Source organism: Hydra vulgaris, chromosome 06, assembly GCF_038396675.1.
Source record: "Hydra vulgaris chromosome 06, alternate assembly HydraT2T_AEP".
In the NCBI taxonomy this organism is placed as follows: Eukaryota; Metazoa; Cnidaria; class Hydrozoa; order Anthoathecata; family Hydridae; genus Hydra; species Hydra vulgaris.
Window position 1 is genome coordinate 16,639,396 of NC_088925.1, and position 23,105 is coordinate 16,662,500.

Here is a 23,105-nt window from a genome sequence, read left to right on the forward strand (position 1 = left end):
AGAACGGCTTACATTAACGTGTCTTGTTAAATGCGCAACTCCATTTGTAAAAACTTTTTTGCTGATCTACAAGTGTTCGTTCGCAACCGGTGTAAATCCCAAATTAAGTTGAAAAATGAATGTTACTCCTATTTTTAAAAAGAGCAGTATACTAAATGCATCAATCTATCTGCTAATCTTGCTTACGTCCATCTCTTGCAAGATAATGAAAACATTTTTTAAACGAGCATAATGGCACATTACCATGCTAATGACCTAATCACTCCAATGCAGCATGTCTTTATTAATTGCTAAGACTGCGCCTTAAACCTGCTAGAAGCCCGGAACATCTTGACAGAAATATCTTATTGTACCCACGCTGTTGACGTCTTCTACACAGACTTTGCAAAGGTGTTTGACGAAGTGCAAAAATACCTTCTTCACAAGTTAAGAGCCTACGGCATTGAAAGTGTAGACTAGCTGAGATAGCTTGGATTAGCTCGCTTGTAGACCGGGCTGAGATGTGGTCGCTAGTGGCGTGCCTCAACGTTTAGTTTTTCCTCTACGTGATCTTCATAGATGACCTTCCTGACAGAATTGCTTATCATATAAAACTGTGTGCCGACAGTAAAATTATAGATATTATTGAAAATAAGTCGAACTGCATCCTTCTCCAAGTAGATATCAATAAAATAGTGAAATAGTCACATATTTGGCTCATGCATTTTAACTTATAGAAACGCAAAGTAATACATGTTGGCCGCGCATTTAACAAAATAAAGAATAGTCAATGACTAACGCTAACGGTACGCATTGCCCACTCAAAAAGTTTGCAGCCCAACAAGGCCTTGACGTTTATGGTCTCCAATAAACTTAAACTCAGACCACAAGATGGCGAAGGTTTTGAAAGCCCTAAGTTATTTCTATCTTAAACTATCGGTGATAAAACAATAATACATTGTCAGTATGTTTATGCTATCATAATGATTGATTACTTTCATGAATTTTCATTTTGCAAATCGAAAAATTTGAAATAAAAGTTAAAAAGTTAAAAATTTATAAATTTGTCAAAACTTTTTATTTTAACTATTTTATCTTAACTTTTTATCTTAACTTTTATTTCAAAATTTTTTCATATTTTATCTTCTTATTTCATTAACTTTTATTTCAAAATTTTTTCATATTTTATCTTCTTATTTCATTAACTTTTATTTCAAAATTTTTTCATATTTTATCTTCTTATTTCATTAACTTTTATTTCAAAATTTTTTCATATTTTATCTTCTTATTTCATTAACTTTTATTTCAAAATTTTTTCATATTTTATCTTCTTATTTCATTAACTTTTATTTCAAAATTTTTTCATATTTTATCTTCTTATTTCATTAACTTTTATTTCAAAATTTTTTCATATTTTATCTTCTTATTTCATTAACTTTTATTTCAAAATTTTTTCATATTTTATCTTCTTATTTCATTAACTTTTATTTCAAAATTTTTTCATATTTTATCTTCTTATTTCATTAACTTTTATTTCAAAATTTTTTCATATTTTATCTTCTTATTTCATTAACTTTTATTTCAAAATTTTTTCATATTTTATCTTCTTATTTCATTAACTTTTATTTCAAAATTTTTTCATATTTTATCTTCTTATTTCATTAACTTTTATTTCAAAATTTTTTCATATTTTATCTTCTTATTTCATTAACTTTTATTTCAAAATTTTTTCATATTTTATCTTCTTATTTCATTAACTTTTATTTCAAAATTTTTTCATATTTTATCTTCTTATTTCATTAACTTTTATTTCAAAATTTTTTCATATTTTATCTTCTTATTTCATTAACTTTTATTTCAAAATTTTTTCATATTTTATCTTCTTATTTCATTAACTTTTATTTCAAAATTTTTTCATATTTTATCTTCTTATTTCATTAACTTTTATTTCAAAATTTTTTCATATTTTATCTTCTTATTTCATTAACTTTTATTTCAAAATTTGAAATAAAAGTTAAAATAAAATTTTTAAAAACAATCAACAAGTCTAACTAAAGTAACACAAAATAAACACGCGTCGCAAAAATTAAGCACGCGCCCTCTAAAATTAAGCACAAATTTTATATAAAATGTTTAAAAACTAAAACAGAGGAAACAAAAGATTGGGGCTAATTGGGCGAAAGAAAGTGACAAAAATGACACAGAACTTTCCTAATTAACCATTTCATTATTCATTATTGTGAGGATTCGCGCATGCGCATGGGAGATATTAAAATTTTTGTGTTTTTTGGACAAAAACGTAACTTTTGGAACATCGCTTCCTTTTTACTTTACAAAAAAAATAGTTAGTCGTATGAAAAAAAATTATTGTAAAAGTTCCAGTCACAATTGGTTTACTATATCCAGTCAGACTTTTTTTCAAAGTTATTGTTTTTCAGGATCTATAGACTGTTTATTGAAAAAAAGGCTTTCGGGGTTGACAAAATTTTCACGAGGCAAGTTGGCTCGTAGCATTTACTATCGAAAAAAATAAATACTGATTTAAAAAAAATAATAATAATAATAATTTTTAACAATATTGAAAAAACTTACTCTTACAAAAAAATTAAAAATTTTTTTTTTTTTTCACAGGTAAAAAGTGGGATAATGTTTTGGCTGTTATATGTACTAATATTTAATACCAGCTAAAACTAATATTAAATTTTTGGCTTAAATTTGTTGCCAAAATTAATAGTAAAAAAGTTTCTATTAATTTTGCACATTATTAATAGAATTTATATAGTTTCACATTTTTATAGTTTGCGCCAGTTTACCCCGTGGTGGGGTAAGTTGGCGCAATTTTTTTTTTTTTGAGGGCCCGGGAAGGCCCCAAGAATTTTTTTTTGTAAATGAATGCAAATTTTGTCAGTTACCCAAATTCATATTCTTTGAGACTACACTTTAATACTTTCAAAAAAATTTGCTGTTAGGGCTACAGAGCTCATAGAGTAAAAACCGAGCCAACTAGCCCCGGTCTCCCCTAATGTTTTATTGTTACTTAAAAGTTATTTAAGCAATTTTAAGTAATAAAACCGGTAGAACTAATTTATTAAACATAACCTGTGGAGTTCTCCAGGGCTCTGTACTGGACCACTTCTCTTTTTAATTTACACCCTTAATTTCCCTGAAGCGTCAAATTTAATAACTGTCATGCTTGCTGATGACACTAATCTCTGTTTATCGCATAAAAGTTTTATAACATTATTTCAAAATATGAACATTGAATAAGCGAAAATTTGTCAGTGGTTCAAAATGAATACATTGTCACTCAATGTCGATAAAACAAAATTATCACTTTTTCATCCGACTTCTAAAAAAAAACTTCTGCCTCCCGACTTGCCTTTACTTTTTATAGACAAAATCCAAATAAAAAGAGAAATAAATACTAATTTTTTAGGTATATATGTTGATGAAAATCTTAGCTGGAAATATCACACTAATTTTTTGTACAAAAAAATTGCTAAAACTATAGGAGTAATGTATTAGGCTAGTTATGGTTTAAATAAACCAAGTTTAACACAATTATATTTTTATTTTATCCATTGTCATTTAAAATATGCAAATAAAATTTAATAACTTCATGTATTATTTGATGTATTTATGCAGTCAAGTTTTTATAGGGATACACCTATGATTTATTGAGATTGTAAATTACGAGCGGTTCTTGATGACAAGACCTGATTAAATACCTGTATAACTATTTTATCTTTTACTTAGTTCTTATTGTATGATTTTAATATTTAAATGTTAACGATTTTATTGTACAACGTTTACTAAAATGTTAAAAAAAAGAACAACAACAACAAAAAAATATTTCTAAAACAGTTACACCAGAAAGACACCATTCATAATTAATAACCGAAACCGAGGTATTTTTTTAAGCGCAAAAAGAAAATTATGCGCATAAAAATACGTTAATGATACTTAAAAAAATAAACAATTGAAGCAAGACTGAAATTCATTAAGAAATAGTTTGTATTTAAATTTTATAATTATAATTAGAGAAACTTATCAAGTAATTTAAGTTTATAGACATTTAAGGTTTAATAGACATGTAAGTTTCCTTTAAAAAGGTTCGCAATTAACACCTGTGTGAGCATCAATTTTTTATGCTAACTATATGTTTATGCTAACGATAAATTTATTTTGTTTACCATAGTTAGCACGACTCCATACAGTATTACATTAAAATAAGGTGACAGATGACAAGGTGACAGATGACAAGGTGACAGATAACAAGGTGACAGATTTTTTTTTTTTTTTTTAAACATCTTCGCTTCCAACAAGGCTGCAAGCAGCCACTAATTAAAGTTGGAAGTTACTGTAAGAGAAAAGATGAAGATTGTAGAGCAAGATAACGATTGACGGACGATTTAAAAGATTGCAAATTATATGAATCAGGAAAGCAAGATGAAGGAAGCGAATTCCAAAGAACTGATGTTCGAGGAAAAAAACTAGACAAATAAGCGTTTTTGGAGCACTTAGGAACAGTCACAGAAAAAGGATGACACTTAATTGAATGACGAGTAACACGAGAATGAATTTTAGTAGATGGCACAAGAGACGCTAGCTCTTTAGAGCAGTGTCCATTATAGTATTTGTAGAAAAGAGAAAGAGAAGCAACATTACGACGATGTGATAATGGTTGGAGGTTGGCTGCGAGAGCAGGTCCAACTATGTTTACAATGCGTTTTTGCACCTTGTCTAAAAGAGAAAGGGCATCATTAGAAGATCCGCCCCAGATATGGCAACAGTATTCCATACAAGGCTGGATTTGGGATTTATAGAGATAAAGAATAGAATCCAGAGTAAGAAAGTGGCGAGCTCGATAAAGAGATGCAACCTTAGCAGATGCTAATTTTGCAACCGATTTGATATATGGTTTCCAAGAAAGATTCGAAGTAAGAGTTAATCCAAGAAGATGAAGAGTAGGTGACTCATCGAGTACATCACCGTTCATAAATATAGGAAGATCTAAATTATTGCGATAACGATTGGCTGAGAAAAATTGAGTTTTATCTGAATTAAAGTTCACCAGCCACTGTGAGCCCCATGCTGTAGCAGAAGTGAGATTCTTTTCAAGCTCAAATGCCCCCTCCAAGCAATCAGAAGATGTTGGTTTCTTATCACGACAAGAATAAATGGTAGTATCATCAGCAAACAATGCCACCTTAGATGTGAGAATATCTGGAAGATCGTTAATGTAAATTAAAAAAAGTATAGGGCCAAGGATAGAACCTTGAGGAACCCCTGAAGTTACAGAATAAGAAGAAAAGTGTTGTCCATTGAGGACAACTTTTATGCTACGATTGGAAAGGAAAGATTCAATGATCTTAAAGATGTTGCCGGATACACCATAAGAAGAAAGCTTATGGAGAAGACCAGCATGCCAAACTTTATCAAACGCTTTTGAAATGTCAAGAGCGATGGCCTTAACCTCTCCACCTTCATCTAATGCACGATAAAACCTGTCAGTTATTACTGTTAGCAAATCAGCTGTAGAACGAGAAGATCGAAATCCATATTGATGGTCAGAAAGTAAGTTATTAGATTCAAGATGAGAAATTAAGTGTTTGTTAATTAAAGATTCAAAAGATGACAAGGTGACAGATGACAAGGTAACAGATGACAAGGTGACAGATGATTAAAGATGAAGGTGACAGTAATTGAGCGCCACGGCCGCTCAATTACCTCTTTAACATTCTCTGTAACTCTCTCTTCTTTGCATCTGTCACGTTGTTATCTGTCACCTTGTCATCTGCCACCATGTCATCTGTCATCTTGTCATCTGTCACCTTGGCTTAAGCGCTTATTTTAGAAGCAAGAGATTCAGGGTTTGAAGCAAGCTCTAGGCATGTTTATTGCCATCTGTAAGTAAAGCGTGAGCTTCCTAGATACTTTCGCGGTGGTCTGTGACCAGACCGTTAGGTCTTCTTGGAGCATCTAAAACAAAAATTAAAAAAAATTACTGCCCTGAAAAATTTAAACGTAATTGAGTTATTAATTAGCGCAATAAAGAGTAACGTAACTCTGCTTTAAACTTTCCAAATGATTTCTGAAAGCAATTAATAAAAGTTCAGTAAAAGCTGAAATAAATACAACCGCACTATAAAAGGTTTTCTATCATTTTTCGAAGCTTCACCAAAATGAAATAACGTGCTTAACCTTATAAGTATTGCTTTAAAACTTTTGCAAAACGAAATTAAATAACACAGTTCTGTTTTTAATTTTAATAATATCATTCAGTTTAATAATATCAGTAAAAACTTTAGATATGGTTATGAAAAGAACGGACTCCTCCATAAAGTAATGCATTTGACTTGCATTTAAATTACCATCATATGATGATAATTTAAATGCATGGAACAATATTGTTCTTAAACCGTATGGCTTAAGTTTTTTTAGTATCCCAATGATCAGTTAATACATTTCTTACACTGGTAGTTGGTGAAACTGTAATCATATATTTAAATAGTGCAGCTGGCAAAAAGCTAGACTTAGCACAATGAAATAAAGAGGGTCTCTCCTCACCATAACTAACAAGGTATATATATATATATATATATATATATATATATATATATATATATATATATATATATATATATATATATATATATATATATATATATATATATGATACTAACTTATATTTACGAACTGCTGTTGTCAAATGGTAAATGTCTAGCTTTAATGTGCTTAGCAATCAGCCTTACTTTAACTTTGACATGAAAATATTTTAAAATTGGTAGGTAAGCAATCAGCTTTATTTTAATTTTATAATGAAAATACTTTAAAACATATTAAAACACCATATTTTAATTTTGAAATGAAATCATTTTAAAATGGGTAGCTAAGCAGTCAGTCATATTTTAATTTTGAAATGAAAATATTTTAAAAACATTGTTTAACAATCAGCCATTTTTTAATTTTAATAATATGCTAAAAATAGCTTTTCTAGATCTCTGAAAACGATAAAACTTATTTTTTTAAAAATTAAAGTTTTGTTAAAATATGATAAAATAATGTTTTGTCAAAACTTTTATTTAAGCTGATATAAGGCGTTACTTTAATTAAATGAAATAAGGCGTTACTAATGTTAAATTAAATAGGGCGCTACCTTAGTTATAACAAAAGACATTAATGTATAAAATTGGATAAAATTTACAAAAAATTGACCGTCAAGTATGTGTAGTTTTATTTATAAACCAAAAACTAAATCGCATGAAAGCGAAATTTGTATTTTAAATCCGCTTTAAGCGTTCAAACCAAAAGCGCGAAGATTGCACTTTTCTCAAATAGAATTTAGTACTAATAATTAAAATCAATCAAGAAATATGAAATCTAGATTTGCTATCCATTTTTTGAAAAAATATTTTCTTGAGTGGGTGAGTCTTTTTTATTAAACTTAAGCTCAAAAACACATAGCCAATGATCAAAAAATTTTATTTTATATCAGTTCTAAATATTTAATTGTTTTCTTGATAAATTTTTCTTGATAATATTTAAAAAAAAAAAAATTTTATCGGCTTTTTTTCCGACAGCGGTTACAAATATTTCTTTATTTTTAATACTTATTTATAGAATATACTTTATTATAAAGAGGTACGAATTAGTTTATTTTTAAAATAGTTTACAAAGAAGTTTTACAATTAACGCCTGCAAAATATATTTTCTTCTGGTCTAAAAAGTAAGCGGTAAATAAAAAAAAAATTAAAAAAAACATTAAAAAGTTATGCAATGATAAACATCTAAGACGTAAGATTATATTTTGATCAATCTTTTATCAACGTTAAGATTAAAATGCGCAAACAATTTATAAAACTTAGTATTTGTCCAACAAAACTCAAAGAAAAGCTTGGCAAACAGACAATTAAAAAAACAATATTTAAATTTATGCAACTCTCAAAATAAACCATCAAATTGATGATAAAATTAAAGAAAGTCTTTAATAAAAAAACTGTTTGACTTTGCAATGAAATGTTGGATACTAAATACAAGCAAGTAAAGTAAGTAAGTTTAAAAAATTAGTAGAAGTAAGATTAAAAGTTAGTAAGTAATGCTCAGGTAAGGTCATCAAGACTTTGAGCTTCAAGGTCTAAATTATTACTTATTTTCTATAAGTTTACATATTAGATATGATGCTTTTATTAAGCCGCTTTCATAATTGTACTGAACTAAACATTACAAATATGTTTTACATTGCATTTAGATTCAAAGAAGCAAATTATTTCATGGGAGTTGTTTGTCTGAGTTGAGTCATTGAACCAATAAAGCTAAGTATATCTATAAAACAACATTTTTATTTTACGTAAGTTAAATTATAATGTTGCTTGATAGGTATATTTAGCTATATTTGTTTTAACAAGTTCTTTCCTTAATTTGCTTGAATTTGTCCATAAGTTTGATTTTTAATATCTTGCCTAAGTTGGTTTAATATTGAAGTGAATAGATTTTCTTATTTTATTTTATTTTTTTTGCAAACCTAATTAGGCCGCATTGATTTTTTCCTAAATTAAAGGAATAATATGTGACAGCATAGTATGAAGCTTCCATAATAAGGTGTAATCATAGTCTTATACAAACCCAGATAAGTAAGCATACAAAGTTATTTAATCTACTTATAAAACTTTCGACATCAGGATTAAGAAAACCTTTAAAGTTCAGAACACTCTTTAAACTATTGTAACAGGTAAAACAAAGTAACAGCTGTTGAAAACTTTTTTTTAAATAATACTTCCAGATCTCAAAAGTTATATAAAATCTTGTTATAACTTTAAGATATATTTTTTTTAAGCACCGTCTATTACATCGAACAGTACTCGTTTAACGTTTAGGAGTCGCATTTTTAATAGGATTTTAAAAGGATTAACAGTACTCGCACTTTTAAAAAGATTACGCAATTTCCATTACGCAATAAGACTAATCTTTAACATAAGCAAGTTTTGTCAATCAATTTCTTTGTTACCATTTTTAAATTTCAAGAAATTTAATTATTTCTTACAGGTTCATTCAAGTTCAGAAATGTACTTCTTTACTAAAACATGGAAGGAAAAAATTACTGCAATGTTTACCGAGACGAAAACTGAATTAAAAATCATTTAATTTAATCATTAAATTTCAAAACGCTGTACTCACACAAATATATTTTATTATATGTAATATAGGTATATTTATATTAGAAAACAACTTTTGCACTCAAAGGTAATTTTAAATGATCTTGACAAGTTTAATTTTAATAATTGACCTCTTAACCAACATCCCCTCCTCCACCATCACAAGTCTCACTCTTTTATCACTATACACCACAAGTCTCTCTCTCTTATTGCATCTAATAAATATTAACCTAACTCTTACATTAAAAACCGTGGTGCCACCTCAGCAAGCAGCTTCCAAAAGTTTCTTTTGTCTTAACATACCTAACAAGGTTTGAATCAGAAATATTCATCTTTTTTTTATGGCACATAGCTACTACTACATAATATGGGTCGATAACAATCCGGCTAAATGCACTATATGCATTAGTAAATACTCTAAATATATTTATTTATCATTTGTTATTTTTATTTTTGTCACAAAGCTTATTGGTGCAGTGGTTAGTGTTATTGGTGCAGTGGTTAGTGTTATTGGTGCAGTGTTCCGGCTGAGAACCAAGAAGGTCCAAGTTTCGATACTGGCTCCGGTCAGATAAGCGACATTGTTAAAGAAATAGGTTTGATCTTTCTGGTTAAATGCTCTTTTGCAGCGCTCAATGATAAGTTTGCTAGGTCTTCTTTTAGAACCTTAATAACTAAAAAAATAAAAAAAAGTTACGCGCCCATCTAAAACCATATTTGCATTACCAATTAAATCATATATTTTTTATTGAACATTTTTTTGATAATCTTAAAATAATGATAATAAGTAAAACATAACTTAGGGTAAGAACTGCTAACTTGTTCAATTATTTCTACTCAAATTTAAAAATGTTCAAAAGCAAGGCAGTAAACAAACAAGCATTTTAATTCATTTCTTGTTCCTTTTAAAATTAGCATGGTGACAAAGAGGATTACAACAATGGTTGTTTCTGAAATAACTAAAAAAAATCTGTTGTTTCAGTATTGTTTAAACTTACATAAAATACCTTGTGTCGTTTTGTCTATTTTACACCAGAGGCGAGTATAAACCATCTAATAAAAAAAAAGAAGGGGGGGGGGGGATTTTCTTGTTTATTTTTATTAGATGGAATCAGACTATCTAGTAAGAAAGAAAGGAGGATAGAGAAGGGGGGGGGGGGTTTTTAAGTATTTTTTATTCAACTGATTTAGACCATCTAGTAAGGGTGGATAGGGGCAATTTTAAGGTTTGTAGGTTTGCCTGCTAATAAATCATCAAACATTTTTAATTTTTTTTTAGAATAATAATCTTACAATATCTTAATCTATGTAATACCAATATTTGACATATTGATATCCAATTTTAAATTTGAAGCACACAATTTGATTAAAATTTCATATCGCTTTTAAAGTCTTTGCCCTCATTTACCCCCCTTCCCAAATGGATCCGCTCGTGTTTTACACCACCAAATTAACTAAAGTTTAATTTAAGATATATTTTTTATAATTTAAGACTTTTCATTAAAATGCTAAAGTAGCACAACCTTGAAAAAGCGTGGGAAATATTTTTTAAAGTTAGTGTGCTCCAGAGCATTGCAAGAGATACTTAACGAAGAATTCTATCAACAATTTTAAAAAGGAGCTTAATGTAGCCTTTTCTATTCTTTATTATTTTATTCTATTTCCGCTTATTAAATGGCGGTGTGGGGTATAAAACCTCCCCTTTCCTCATAAGAAAGCTATTTTTAACTAAAGATTTTCAATAACTTGCCCCTCTCTCCTCTCATTTTATTCCTAGAATTTTTACTGATTGAAGTCTTAACAAAGAGAACCTTACATCGTTATAGTAAAATTTGAATATAAATATCTAAACAAAAATCTGGCTACATCATATTTATATAAAAACAAAACTAAATTATATATAAGCTGGTTGCGAATAAACATAAAAAAAATCAGTAATAAAATTTCTTATACTTTAAAATTTAAGTGATTTTTTTAAAGTAATTTTGATATTATTAGGATTAAGCTATGAAACTTGTTCTACGAGCTGCACTATGTCTTCAAGATGCACTATGTCTAGTTTTCAAATGTTTAAGAGTATGAAAGACTCAAACAATTTGTTTTGTTTAATTATCGATTGTTATATTCTAACTTATTTTTATAAGTATAATGAAAATTTTAACTTTTAATACATTAGATGCAGACTTTTTTTACATTTAGCTATTATAAGTAAGATATGGAGCATTTAATATATTCAGTTTTAAGCTTTAAAATTATTAATATTTATAGAATGCTTCTGTTTATCATAAAAGAGTTTCATTTTACTTTTTTTAAGTACTACCCCAGTATCCCAAGTACCCCAAGTACTACAGCTGTAGTATCGTAATTAAAACAATTTTAAGCAAAGCAAGAGTATATTTGAATAGGGGTTTTTAATAAATATTGTGACTGGTTTGGTATGGTATTTTAACACTTTTGCATATTTTGCTACCTAAATAGGCATTATGATTATGCCAGTTCAGATTTTTTCCTTTAACAAAATACCAAGAAGTAACGTTATTCCTTATTAACTTATTTCTAAGTTTTCAATTGACAGTCTTGGAAAAGGTGAACTTGATTTTTTATAGAAAGGATGAAATAAACAAAGCTTTTATTTACTTGAGCCAATAGAGAGCTTATTTGTTCTGTATCATTCCGAAGCTTTTTCTAACTTTTGATTCATTTCTTCACATACTTTGTTAACAGTTTTAACGGATATTAAAAAGTTGCTGTCGTCATTGCTTTTTTCATCAAAACATAAATCAATATTACAGTTGATTTACTTTTTGATGAAAATAGTAAAGAGTGTTTAATTCTTTAGAGACACCGCACTTTTTTTTTGAAGTCATGTTTATCTTTCTAACAGTAGATTGCACACGCTTCTAAATAGCTTTTTTATCCATGTGTTTGATAGACCACTTATTTCAAATACGTTAAGACTTGATTGTGTATTTTGTGGTTGACTGTATCAAACGCTTTAAAGAGATTCATAAAAAAACCCAAATTGATAAAAACAAAGATTTTTTTTAATCAGGCAAAAGAAAGTGTGTTCAGATATTTAAAAACCAATATATGCGCGGAATAAATTATATTATTCTTTTATAAAAAAAGATACATATTTATTGTTCATAATGATTTTAGTTAGCTTTAATTTAGAGAGAATCTAGAGAGAATTAAGAGAGGTCTGTAATTACTGATCCTGTTTCACTTGTATTTCCAGTTTTAAATTTTTTTCGAAAGTTACTATTTTAGAGAGTATTAAATATTCTTATTAAAAAACTTTAGTAGTGGATTACTGTTGTGATTGATATTTTGAAATCCGCGTTTCTGTTTAAATTCTGGCTTTTAAAACCTCTTTCAAGTTTTAAAAAAGGTAAACTTTCATTAGTTTATTTATTTATATAACAATCATGTTATAATTACAATACTTATTTACACTTGAAATTTGAAATGTAAGTTTAGATCCTATATTAATAAAAATGTTGCTCAACTTGTTTGCAATATTGTTTTCATTATTGATTGTTTTGTAGTTATTTTTAATAATTTTAAAAAACCGTGATGATTTTTTGTTTACTACACATTTTATTTAATAATTACTGTCAATTATCATATAAATGCCACATTCCTAAAAAAGATTGGCATTTAGAGTCAAATATTCCTTAATTTTATCTGGAATTTCGAATTTTAAGGATCCTAAAATATTTATGAAAAAAATTTTTTATTTCCAAACTCTAAACATATTTTTAGCAACATGAAGACAAAGTTCATTAAAAAAAATTCAAATTAACCTTTGTAGTTTTTGTTAGGACATGACATCTATTTATATATTTATATATATTTATTCTTTGAAACAGCGCGTCTATTAGTATTGGCCTCATCGGAAAAATAAAGAATCACAATTGTTCCATTATTAGAGGTTGTACAATTGAATTTTTCTTGTTTAATATTTAAAAATGTTTTAATTTTACACTCTGTATAAAGTATTGCGAAAAAATAAAAACTAACATTCCTCCACTTGAACATGTGACTAATCGAGAAAATTTTTTAGAATCCACCAGCTAATGTTAAAGAAACTTAACATTTTCACTGAGAAGACGTATGCTTGGATTATTAGCGCGTTTAAACCGTTTCAACTCCAAATAGAGCGTCATACACAGCAACCACGAAATAAGAGCAAATGTTTTATAGAGAAAAACTGTGAAAGTAATAAATTAAACAGTTAGACGTAAAGTGTGACGTAAAGATACAAAACGTAAGACAAAGTTTTTAACATATATATATTAGTTAAAATGATAGCTTTATTAAGCTCGAAAGGCAGGCAACATTAGGTCAAGAGTACATCAATAACAGAATGCACTTTTAGCTGCGTCTTTAGTAATAATACGTTTTTTTTTTATGTAGTTTTATGAATATATATATATATATATATATATATATATATATATATATATATATATATATATATATATATATATATATATATATATATATATATATATATATATATATATATATATATATATATATATATACAATGGAATTTCATTGTGCTAGAATGGAAGAATCCTAATTGTAGCTTTAAATATCATTATGAGCTTCTGGGACCTATTTTAATAAGCTGTTTGTAAATTCCCTTACTTTTTCTTTATAATTTGCCGTTCCATAAAAAGCTATTTATTTTGTTAATAAAAACCACGTGTAGTATTTGCGGATTTATTAAGGTATTTATTATTATATTAGGAATAATTTACGCTTTCACCAGTTGTTCAAAGGCTCTTCCATTTTATAAAATTTATCTTTTATTTTTTTAGAGAAATTTCCTGAGTTGATAAAAACTATGCCTGTACTTTAAAAAAATTTGTTTCAGTCGAAATTAAGAAAAGATTGTTTATCTATTAATTTCTTCCTAGTCTACTAATCATATTTTCTGACATTATACAATTTCAATTTTAGCTCAAGAAGCTTTGCAATTTAGCTACCTGTTAAAAATAGTATTGGCTGCATATTGCTGCTTTTTTTCTTCCTCCAATCAAAATCCCTTTTATATTTCAATTTTTTCTAATATATTGTTAAAATAATTTCGCTTATATAATGTACAGTATCATTGATAAAGGTAATTACTCTATTTAAAGTGTTTTTTTTATTCAAGAAAAAACCGTTCGTTTTTGTGTTTATTTTGTTACAAACTGTTTTATTATATGACACAAAGCATCTTCTAACCAAAGTGTTTAAAGCTAATCTAATTTAAGTTGGATTATGATTTATTCCCTTCTAGCTAACTGCCTTATGGAGACCGAATATCAAGATCCATCAATCGCAAGTTCAACTCTATTTAAAGCACAACCTTCAACTACAGACCAAAGTAGGTGTATTTTAAGAACAACGGTGATAAATAAGAAGTAATCGGTTAAAAATATAGCATGAAAATAAACTAAAGATAGAGACAGTAAATTCAACAGTACATCTATGACATAATGCTTTAGCTGCTTCTTTAAGTAAATTGAACCTGATTGAGGCAATTTTTTAAAATATTATTGTTTTGTTTTTTATAATTTTACTTTTTTTTTTTGTATTGTCGTTTATTACAATATTATAAGTTGCTTTATTGACAGCCACTTCATAATATTATAAAAAGGTTACCCTAAAAATATAGTGAAAATTTAATCAAAAAAATTCAAATAAATAGTTGGTATAACCCTCTGAATTACAATTTTTTTCAGTGAGAACATTTTTGTTTGGTGAGCAATAAACTCTGTAAAACATGAAGAGGACGAAATGAAACTTTGGACAAATGTCCAAATTTTCATTTCGCCCAATGCAAAATTGGCCCAATGCAACGTCAACTTTATGAAACATGTATAGTACAAAGTCAATCCAATGAATAGCTACTCGCATGCCAATAAAAATGATATGTTAACCTAACATCTACAACAGAATACTAACAGTGGTCCAACTCGACGCCAACTTAATGATATCTTAATTTTTTTTTTAACTTTTTTTTACTTAGGTGTCCCAAGAAGTCCTTACGGTTTTATCATAGCGCACCGCGGATTTAATTGGAAGTTCACGCCTCCTTCCTGACCGTTGTCGCAAAACTTGCCCAGAGGTGGGGTTTGAACGATGAATAATTTGCTTCTGAGGCAAGTGTGCTACCATTGCGCTACGGCTGCTAAAAGCAAACGCTTTATATAATATAAGTATAAATATATGCTTATTAGCTTAAGGTTGGTGCACCGCCAATTTTAACCCAATGAGTAGCTACTTATATGCTAACGCAGCGCCTACCAAACGCTACGTTGAAAATCTTTAGTGAGTGTAACTGGCTTTTGTATTAAGAGCATTTAATAGTTGATATAAATAAGATCTTTTTTTTTGTGACTGATGATGAATATCGTTGCGGTTGGTGATGAGGTTAGTGTAATTGATGATGAATGTTGTTGTTGTTGATGATGAGATTGTTATGATTGATAAGGATTGTTGTTTTTGTTTTTAGTTCATTTATCGTTCTACTTTTAAATCGACTATAGTTGTAATAAAAAATAAAAAGAAAAAAAGAAAACTTTTAATTTAAAAACCTGTAAAGTGCAATTTAAATCAAATAAACTAATTTGATTTTGTTAAACTGCAACTTTCCGAGAATTTCGTACACAAGCTTATTAGTTTAAAAACTTTGATGTTTGCTTATTAATTTTGTTTATTTTTTAATTAATTTTTGATAAAAACATTCCGGAAACCACCTATTTGTTGCGTCACTCATTCATTAAATTGATTGGCTTAACTAACTTTCAAATATTTCTAATAAAGTTAAACGAAATGTTTAAAGATTTTTCAGCTGTTAAACTAGATTACCATTTCATGATTAATTAAAAAATCATAAATAGAATAAATACTTTAATATGGTACTAAATTTGCAAGATATTCAGTCATTTTATATTTAAAGACACTTGATACCTGAGAAACTAAATTAGAAAAAAACAAAGAAGTTCTCGTTAATTTTTGAGACTTTGATGTTTTTTAAATTCAAGAATTTTCGCCATTTGTTTTTTTTGTTTTTTTTTTTTAATTTTTATTTCTTTTTTTAATTTTTTAGAAACCTTCACCATTTTCTTTTTTTTTTCATTTCATATATCTTTGATGTTTGCGCTTTCAAGCAATCTCAAGGTTTCGAAAATCCTTTTAAAAGCGCTGGTTTTTAATAAAGTTATTTATTTGTTCTCTCAAAAAGTATATATTAACTATAATTTTCTTCTAACAAAATTCGATATTTTTTAATTGTTTTTGCTAAAAATAAAAATGGTGAAATAAAGTGTAACTTTTATGAAAGTATATGAAAAGTATTGCACGGCCAAAGAAAGGAATTGGCTTTTAAATAACGACTATTTTCGTATTTATTTATAAATGTCACAAAAAATTTATAGGCGCTATTATATTAGACTAAAATGTGTTCACGATTATGATAAATTGTAATTTTATATTTTTAAAGTTATAAATACACTTTTACGATTTATTATTGTATATATACGATATATTACACTAAAATTGTGCAATCTGAAAAATTGTTATTATGCGCTTTGGACGAATTGCGTTATAATTATTGCCTTAGCAAATAATATGCGTTACATGTGCTAAGGTAAATATGCTTTACGGTTAAATGAATTTATTAGTCAAATAAAACTCTAAATTATTTTCTTTAAATTTTAAATAAACAATGTCTGCTTAAATCATGGTCTGATTAAGTGTTTTTGAAATATATTTATAAAATTATAAAATATTCAATACCTTATAAATTATATAATGTATTGAACTATATTATATTATATAAAATATTGAGTTATATATTATATTATAAGTTGCTTTTTTTTTGTCTATATTGTGTTAATGATGACATTTGCAGATTCTTGAACGTCCCTAAAAGCCAGGTGGTGATACTATAAAAACCTACAAATCACAGCCTAACGTGGAAATGTTATATCCTCTTGCGAATCGGCAAACTATCTACTAAAATATTCTAACATACATTAATAAAAATAACGTAAACGTGTCTTTCTGCAAAAAAACTTTTTATTAATTTTTTTTTTCTTTTTCCTCATTTAAACTTTATTAATAATATTCTTACTATACCTTTTGTGATAAATTGAGTAATTTATGATTAATCCTTAAAAAATTTTTTCCTAAAAATATAATTATATTAAATTTGCTGATAATAATTTCAATGAAAGATATTCTGTACACATAGAAAGCATGTGTAATAAGTTTCTATTAAATTGTTGATTAACTTTAATGATTCGTCGGAAGTATGAAGGCGTTGTTTCGTTTAACAGTCATTCCTTATTTAAGTAGTAAAGGATTGCATTTGCTGTCTTAGACCTTTAAATTTACAATATCTGTCATTCAAACTCAATTTAAATATTAATTTTTGTTTTCTTTACTCGTTTTATAAGTTTACAGCGAAAGACTGAAAACATGGTAGCTACATTTGCTGTTTAAAAAAATGAATTTTTGAATGGATAATTGCTACAAATTATTTGGGAAATACATTAGTTCAGATTTGTGAACCGCAAACTATAAATTGTAATTTTGCAATTTTAATGTACATACATAATGGCACAGTGGCCTATCCTCAGAGGCGGGCGAAAGTTATGAGATTTAGTTAACGTCAAAGATTATTTATCAAATAATATACTCTATGAACTTGTAAAAATAAAGCTATTTACTTTTTATTTGCACTAATACTTATAATTATTTTTAGTTTTTTTTTCTTTTTCTGTTTTTCTATTAATTATTTTTGTTTACTTTTTTTTTTAATTAGCATTTTTTTAATTTAACTATCAATTATAAAGTATACTTTTTTTTAAATATTTTATTATTCAACGCTTTATGTATTTTTTGTTTTTTAATAAATTAATCTATTATGAAGCCATTTAAGCTATTAATGTCTAAAACGGCATGCGGGGTTGCAGGTTAACAAATCAAAATAAAAAGCTGTAAGTTATCTTTAAATAATATACAGGTATAACATAAAACAATATACGTAATCTATATAAAAAATCAAAACAATATACGTAATTATCATTTTAAAATTACAAACCACCATGCATTTAAATTCGAAAGCATTTATTTTATTCCCCTCTTTTTTTATTGCGCTCGCATAGGAAAAAAACATTTGCTTTATTGCACTTGCGTAAAAAAAGACAAGATTTCTCTACAGAAATCCACTTGAATGTTATTTATTAATAACTATATCATATTATTAATTTTACTTAACCCTTTTGTTATTTTTACCATTCTTATACCTGATTTTTTTAGCACGATAGAGATTAAGAATATGAAAGGTTTTTTTCTTGAGCAGAAAAATATTTCACTTGAACATTTATTAAGCACTCAAATAACATCTGGAAATAGAACAGATGCAGTAAATGTAACAGAAGGTGTTCTAAGATGTGAAGTTGTTTTTTCAAATGAAACCATACTTTACTCTTTATTTATGATCGCTCTGTTATTAGCAAGTGTGTTTGGTAATCTTGTTGTGATTATAGCCATTTCCTTTTCAAAATCTTTGAGAAAAAGAGCTACCATGCACTTTATCATTAGTTTAGGTAAAACACATTTTATTCTTTTTTTAAATTTGATATTATTTAATTTTTCATAAAATTTTCACTTGAATAAATTAAAGTCGTGTTATTTTGAAAAAAAAAAGGTTTTTATTGACAACAAAAAAATAGCAGTTAACCACGTAAAAACTAAAATTGATAATCATGGTTAACTGACGTTCAATTGTAAATTGCGTTTACAAACACTTGCAATCCCAGTTAGCACAGGACGTGTTTAATACGTCTTTAAAATTAATTTAAACGTGTTAAACACGTCTTGTGCAGCACAAGACGTGTTTAAGTTGAATAAGCACAAGTTGTGCTTACTAGGATGTTGCGTTTACAAATGCTTGCAATGCACTTAATAGCTCGTGCTTATATACTACTCCACAACGTGGAGTAGAATACAGCAATAAAAGTTAGACAGTTGTAATAGATAAGTGCAAAGGAGAGACAAAAATTTTAAATAATGTAAATTAAATTAAGCATTCTAAGTTAGAGGCATATAATTGTACATTTAAGTACAATTATTTTATCATTAAAATAGTATGTGTCCTTATATATGATACATGCTAGACCAAAATTGTTTAACTTTCTGCAGTTTTAATTTTAAAGCGCTAGAGTAAAATAATAGCCTCGAAAAAAGGTGTGCCAACTAGTTGTGTCAACAATCCGAATGTGGAGTAAGTTATAATATTTATATGGCTTCTAACACAATGTTAGGTGCGGAATTTATATAGTTTTTTTTTTCATAATTAGTTTATTTAAAAAAATGACTATAAATTAAAAAAAAAACTTTAAAAAATGGATAAAATTAAAAAAAAAAACAACTTTAAAACAATGAATAAAAATTGCTCGTTACAACAAGCAATTGCTATTTTTTAATTTAATTACAAATTGAATAAACAATCTGTAAAATGAAATAGGGTTTCATTCAAATCAATAAATCAATAGCATTAGATATTGTTTAAATAAATGCTGCGTAAAAAAAAAATGTACAAATAAATTTGGTATTAAATCGTTTTATATTATATAGTGTAACGTTTTTTGTTGTTTTATACTTACGGTATAGACTAAGGGGCTTGGTTATAAGACAAATTATGTCTTTTTCTTGCCCCTGCTCTATGTGATTGTATTATGTTTTACGACTTGAATAAATTTATATAGCAAAAAAAAAAAAATCAATGTTAAAATTAATACCCTATTCACACCAACAATAAAACAAGTTTTACCAGTATTATTAAAAAGATATTTTAGATTTTTTCATTTACATTAAATTTAACAACCTTCCGATTTAGTTTAATAAGAAGCAGTTTAATTAAGTGCAGGTTTGGTGTAAATCGAGTATAAGTCCGTGGGTTATATTATAAACCACGAATTTTTAAACTATTTTAATCCACTGTCAAGCGCACATGCGCATAACAGCATTCTAAACTTTTTTTAGGCATTGTTAATATGTTTAGTGTACATATATATAAACTAAATAAACTGGAAAAATGTAAATATTACTTTTTTGAAATATATAATAATGATCGTTGTAAAAAGAAAAAAGAAAAAAAAAGTAAATAAAGTAAAAGTTAATGAATTTACCGAATAACCGAATGAAACTGAAATTCTTGGTATGAATAAACTTGGTATATAAGGTGCAATTGAATATATTTTAATAAAGCTAGGTACATTTGAATACATTTTATAAAGAGTAAAATATTTTTTTACTTAAAAAAGTTTTTTTTTCTTCTAGCATTTTCAGATTTGATTTTATCGTGTGCTTTAATTCCATGGAAGATCTTAATGAATGAAGGAAAATTTTGCTACGGTCTCACTGGGTGTTATATATATTTAATATCGGACGTTATTGGAAACGTAGCCAGTATATTAGGCTTACTAATCATTGCCATCGACAGGTGAGTTTAAAACGTATTCAATTTTGAAATATAAATATTTTGTATATTTATTTTATTCAAAAATAACTTGTAACTTGACTTGATTGATGTTACAACAAATCACTACTTTTAATCCACTTAAACGCTCTTCAAGGTGCTTTGTGATAAAACCGTTAGGTCTTTTTAGATTACCCAAATAGAAAAAGAAAAAAAAAACCTTTGGTCCGAAACTAAATTGTGACGACTATGCGAATAAAAGTAACACTTTAGTGGAAGATAAAGAATTTTTTTTTTGTTTCTAATTATGTTACTTTTTCGCATGAAATCAATTACTTATATTTGGTTATTTGCATAAACGTTTGTTTAGATATTTTTATTGAGTAGGATTTTCTTTAGTAACAAATTTATCAATATTTCAAAGCTCTTTTACTTTTTGGTTTACAGTTTTTTTTTGAGTATTTGCTTTTTTTTTTTTTCGAATTCAATAAAAGGTAATAAACATCCATTGTTTTGTAATAATTTTAACTAGATTTTTCAATTTATCGACGATACATGTTCTGCTTATAATAAATTTAGGTTTGTTGCGATAGCCTTTCCATTCCAATATTCTCATTTGATTTCGGCAACACGTGCAAAACTTTTAGTTTTAGCAATATGGATTTTTGCAGTGTTCTGGAGTATCGTTGGGTTGTTTAAATGGGATAACACTGTACAGTTATCAATCTCTGTAAATAGCAATAATATTTGTGCAAACCAAAACGTGGAATATTACGCTTCTTCATTTTTTGGAATATATATCACTTCCTTACTTATAATGACGTATACTTATATAAATATTCTTCATATCACAAAACGCCATATCAATGCCATTGAAGATGCTACACCTAATATCCAAAAGGAAATGAGTTCAAAAGAACAAATAATAAAAGAAAAGAGAAAAAAAAAATTTAAACGAGAGTTAAAAGCAACAAAATCAGTGGCAATTGTTTTTATAGCATTTCTTATTTGTTGGCTTCCTTCCTGTGTTGTCAATATTATCATTATGGTTAATAAAAACTGTTTTAAAAATTTGAAAGAGACTAATCGAATCTTTTTTGACTTTATATTCTACTTTTGCATACAGATCTTACCTTCAATGAATACTATGGTGAATCCGATTATATACAGTTTTTCTAACCAACAATTTTTACTAGCATTCAAACAACTAATAAAAAAAATTAGGACCAATAAAGAAGTAAAAATTGAGACCAGTAAAGAAGTAAAAGTAACAGAAAGAAGATCAACTCAAGAAACAATAACAAGTCTGTAAAAAAAAAATGAGATTCGCTTTGGCTTTATTTATAAAAACTAAACGTATCCTAACAAATTAATAAATTATAAAACTATTGTACAAATATTTTGTCGTAAAATTAAAATTTTTTTATGGTTTTATTTAACAAAATCTTTTTTAAATCACATTAAAAACCAACCTCTCATTATATGTATTTTACAATACAAATGTACATTAAGGATGTGACATTTTGGTAAATTTTTGGTATCTCCAGTTTCCAATATAAAAAACAGATGAACTTTGTTTGAAGATAAATGAAAAGTCATTGGTTTTATTTAATTTTTGAAAAAGGTCACCCACCATGACCCTTGATTACACACTGGTTCCCGTACATCAGTGAACTTTTTTTTCTTCAAAAGTATATCAACCTGGGTTTCAAAAAAACCGGAATTTTATAGTGATTTCAAAATTCATAATTTATTTTTACTGAAGCATTTTTAAAAAAAATATTGCAAACAAAATATCATAAAAAACGATTGTTTTAATTTTTTGTTAAAAATTGTTGTTTTTGTATATAAAATTTAAGCAATTTATTTTGATTTAAAACCATTATTACTTATGAAATTCTGGTTCTTATGAGACCCAGGTTGATATACTTTTAAAGAAAAAAAAAAATCAAGGGTAATGGTGCGTGACCTTTTTTAAAACTTAAATAAAACCAATAACTTTTCAGTTACTTTCAAACCAAAGTTCATCTGTTTTTTATATTGAAAACTGGAGGTACCAAAAAGTTATACCCTTAAATATGCGTATTGCGTTTGTCCATGTTGATAGGTGCATAATGCTAACGCGCTGCGACTAGCGACTATCATTATGAAGCTAGCTAGATGAAGGTCAACAAGAGTTCCAATAATGCAGTTTGATTCAAAGTTATGAATTAAATATTTTTTTTTAAGTCAAGTAATACACTTCTAATTACTAACTTTTACTCCACTAATTCACAATAAGTCTTAAATCCAAATTCATCTAATGAAATAAACATATATTGTCTATTGACTCTTAAAAGTGAAGCTTCCTGATAATTAAAGATTATATGTCTATTTAGGGGCAAGGAATCTGCAACTTGCGACTCGCATACGGATTTTTGAGATTTATTATGTGGCTCTTTGCCACAACAGTTTCATTACGTGGCACTTTAAAAATTTTTAGC

At 27.2% G+C, this 23,105-nt stretch overlaps 1 protein-coding gene across 6 annotated transcripts; it reads left to right on the forward strand.

The window, feature by feature from the left end:
• The first annotated feature begins 7,845 nt into the window (after window positions 1-7,845).
• Window positions 7,846-22,056, forward strand: LOC105844049 (tyramine receptor 1). 6 transcript variants are annotated; one of them, XM_065799375.1, is made up of 6 exons: window positions 12,416-12,525; window positions 13,007-13,068; window positions 13,201-13,404; window positions 18,459-18,748; window positions 20,484-20,646; window positions 21,202-22,056. In XM_065799375.1, exons 4-6 carry the CDS (start codon window positions 18,478-18,480, stop codon window positions 21,932-21,934), a joined length of 1,167 nt encoding a protein of 388 aa, XP_065655447.1. In that variant the 5' UTR covers window positions 12,416-12,525; window positions 13,007-13,068; window positions 13,201-13,404; window positions 18,459-18,477; the 3' UTR covers window positions 21,935-22,056. The 6 variants fall into 6 exon arrangements, with proteins under 6 accessions (XP_065655446.1, XP_065655447.1, XP_065655450.1 ...); XM_065799374.1 differs by lacking the exons at window positions 12,416-12,525; window positions 13,007-13,068; window positions 13,201-13,404 and adding an exon at window positions 7,846-8,027; XM_065799378.1 differs by lacking the exons at window positions 13,007-13,068; window positions 13,201-13,404 and having other exon boundaries at window positions 12,418-12,525.
• The last annotated feature ends 1,049 nt before the right edge of the window (window positions 22,057-23,105 follow it).

Coding starts and splice junctions, on each gene's coding strand:
- LOC105844049 (XM_065799374.1), top strand. CDS start 7,999: ATGTTGGATACTAAATACAAGCAAGTAAA. Junction 8,028..18,458: donor ACTAAATACAAGCAAGTAAA/GTAAGTAAGTTT, acceptor TGATTTTTTTAG/CACGATAGAGATTAAGAATA. Junction 20,647..21,201: donor CTAATCATTGCCATCGACAG/GTGAGTTTAAAA, acceptor TAATAAATTTAG/GTTTGTTGCGATAGCCTTTC.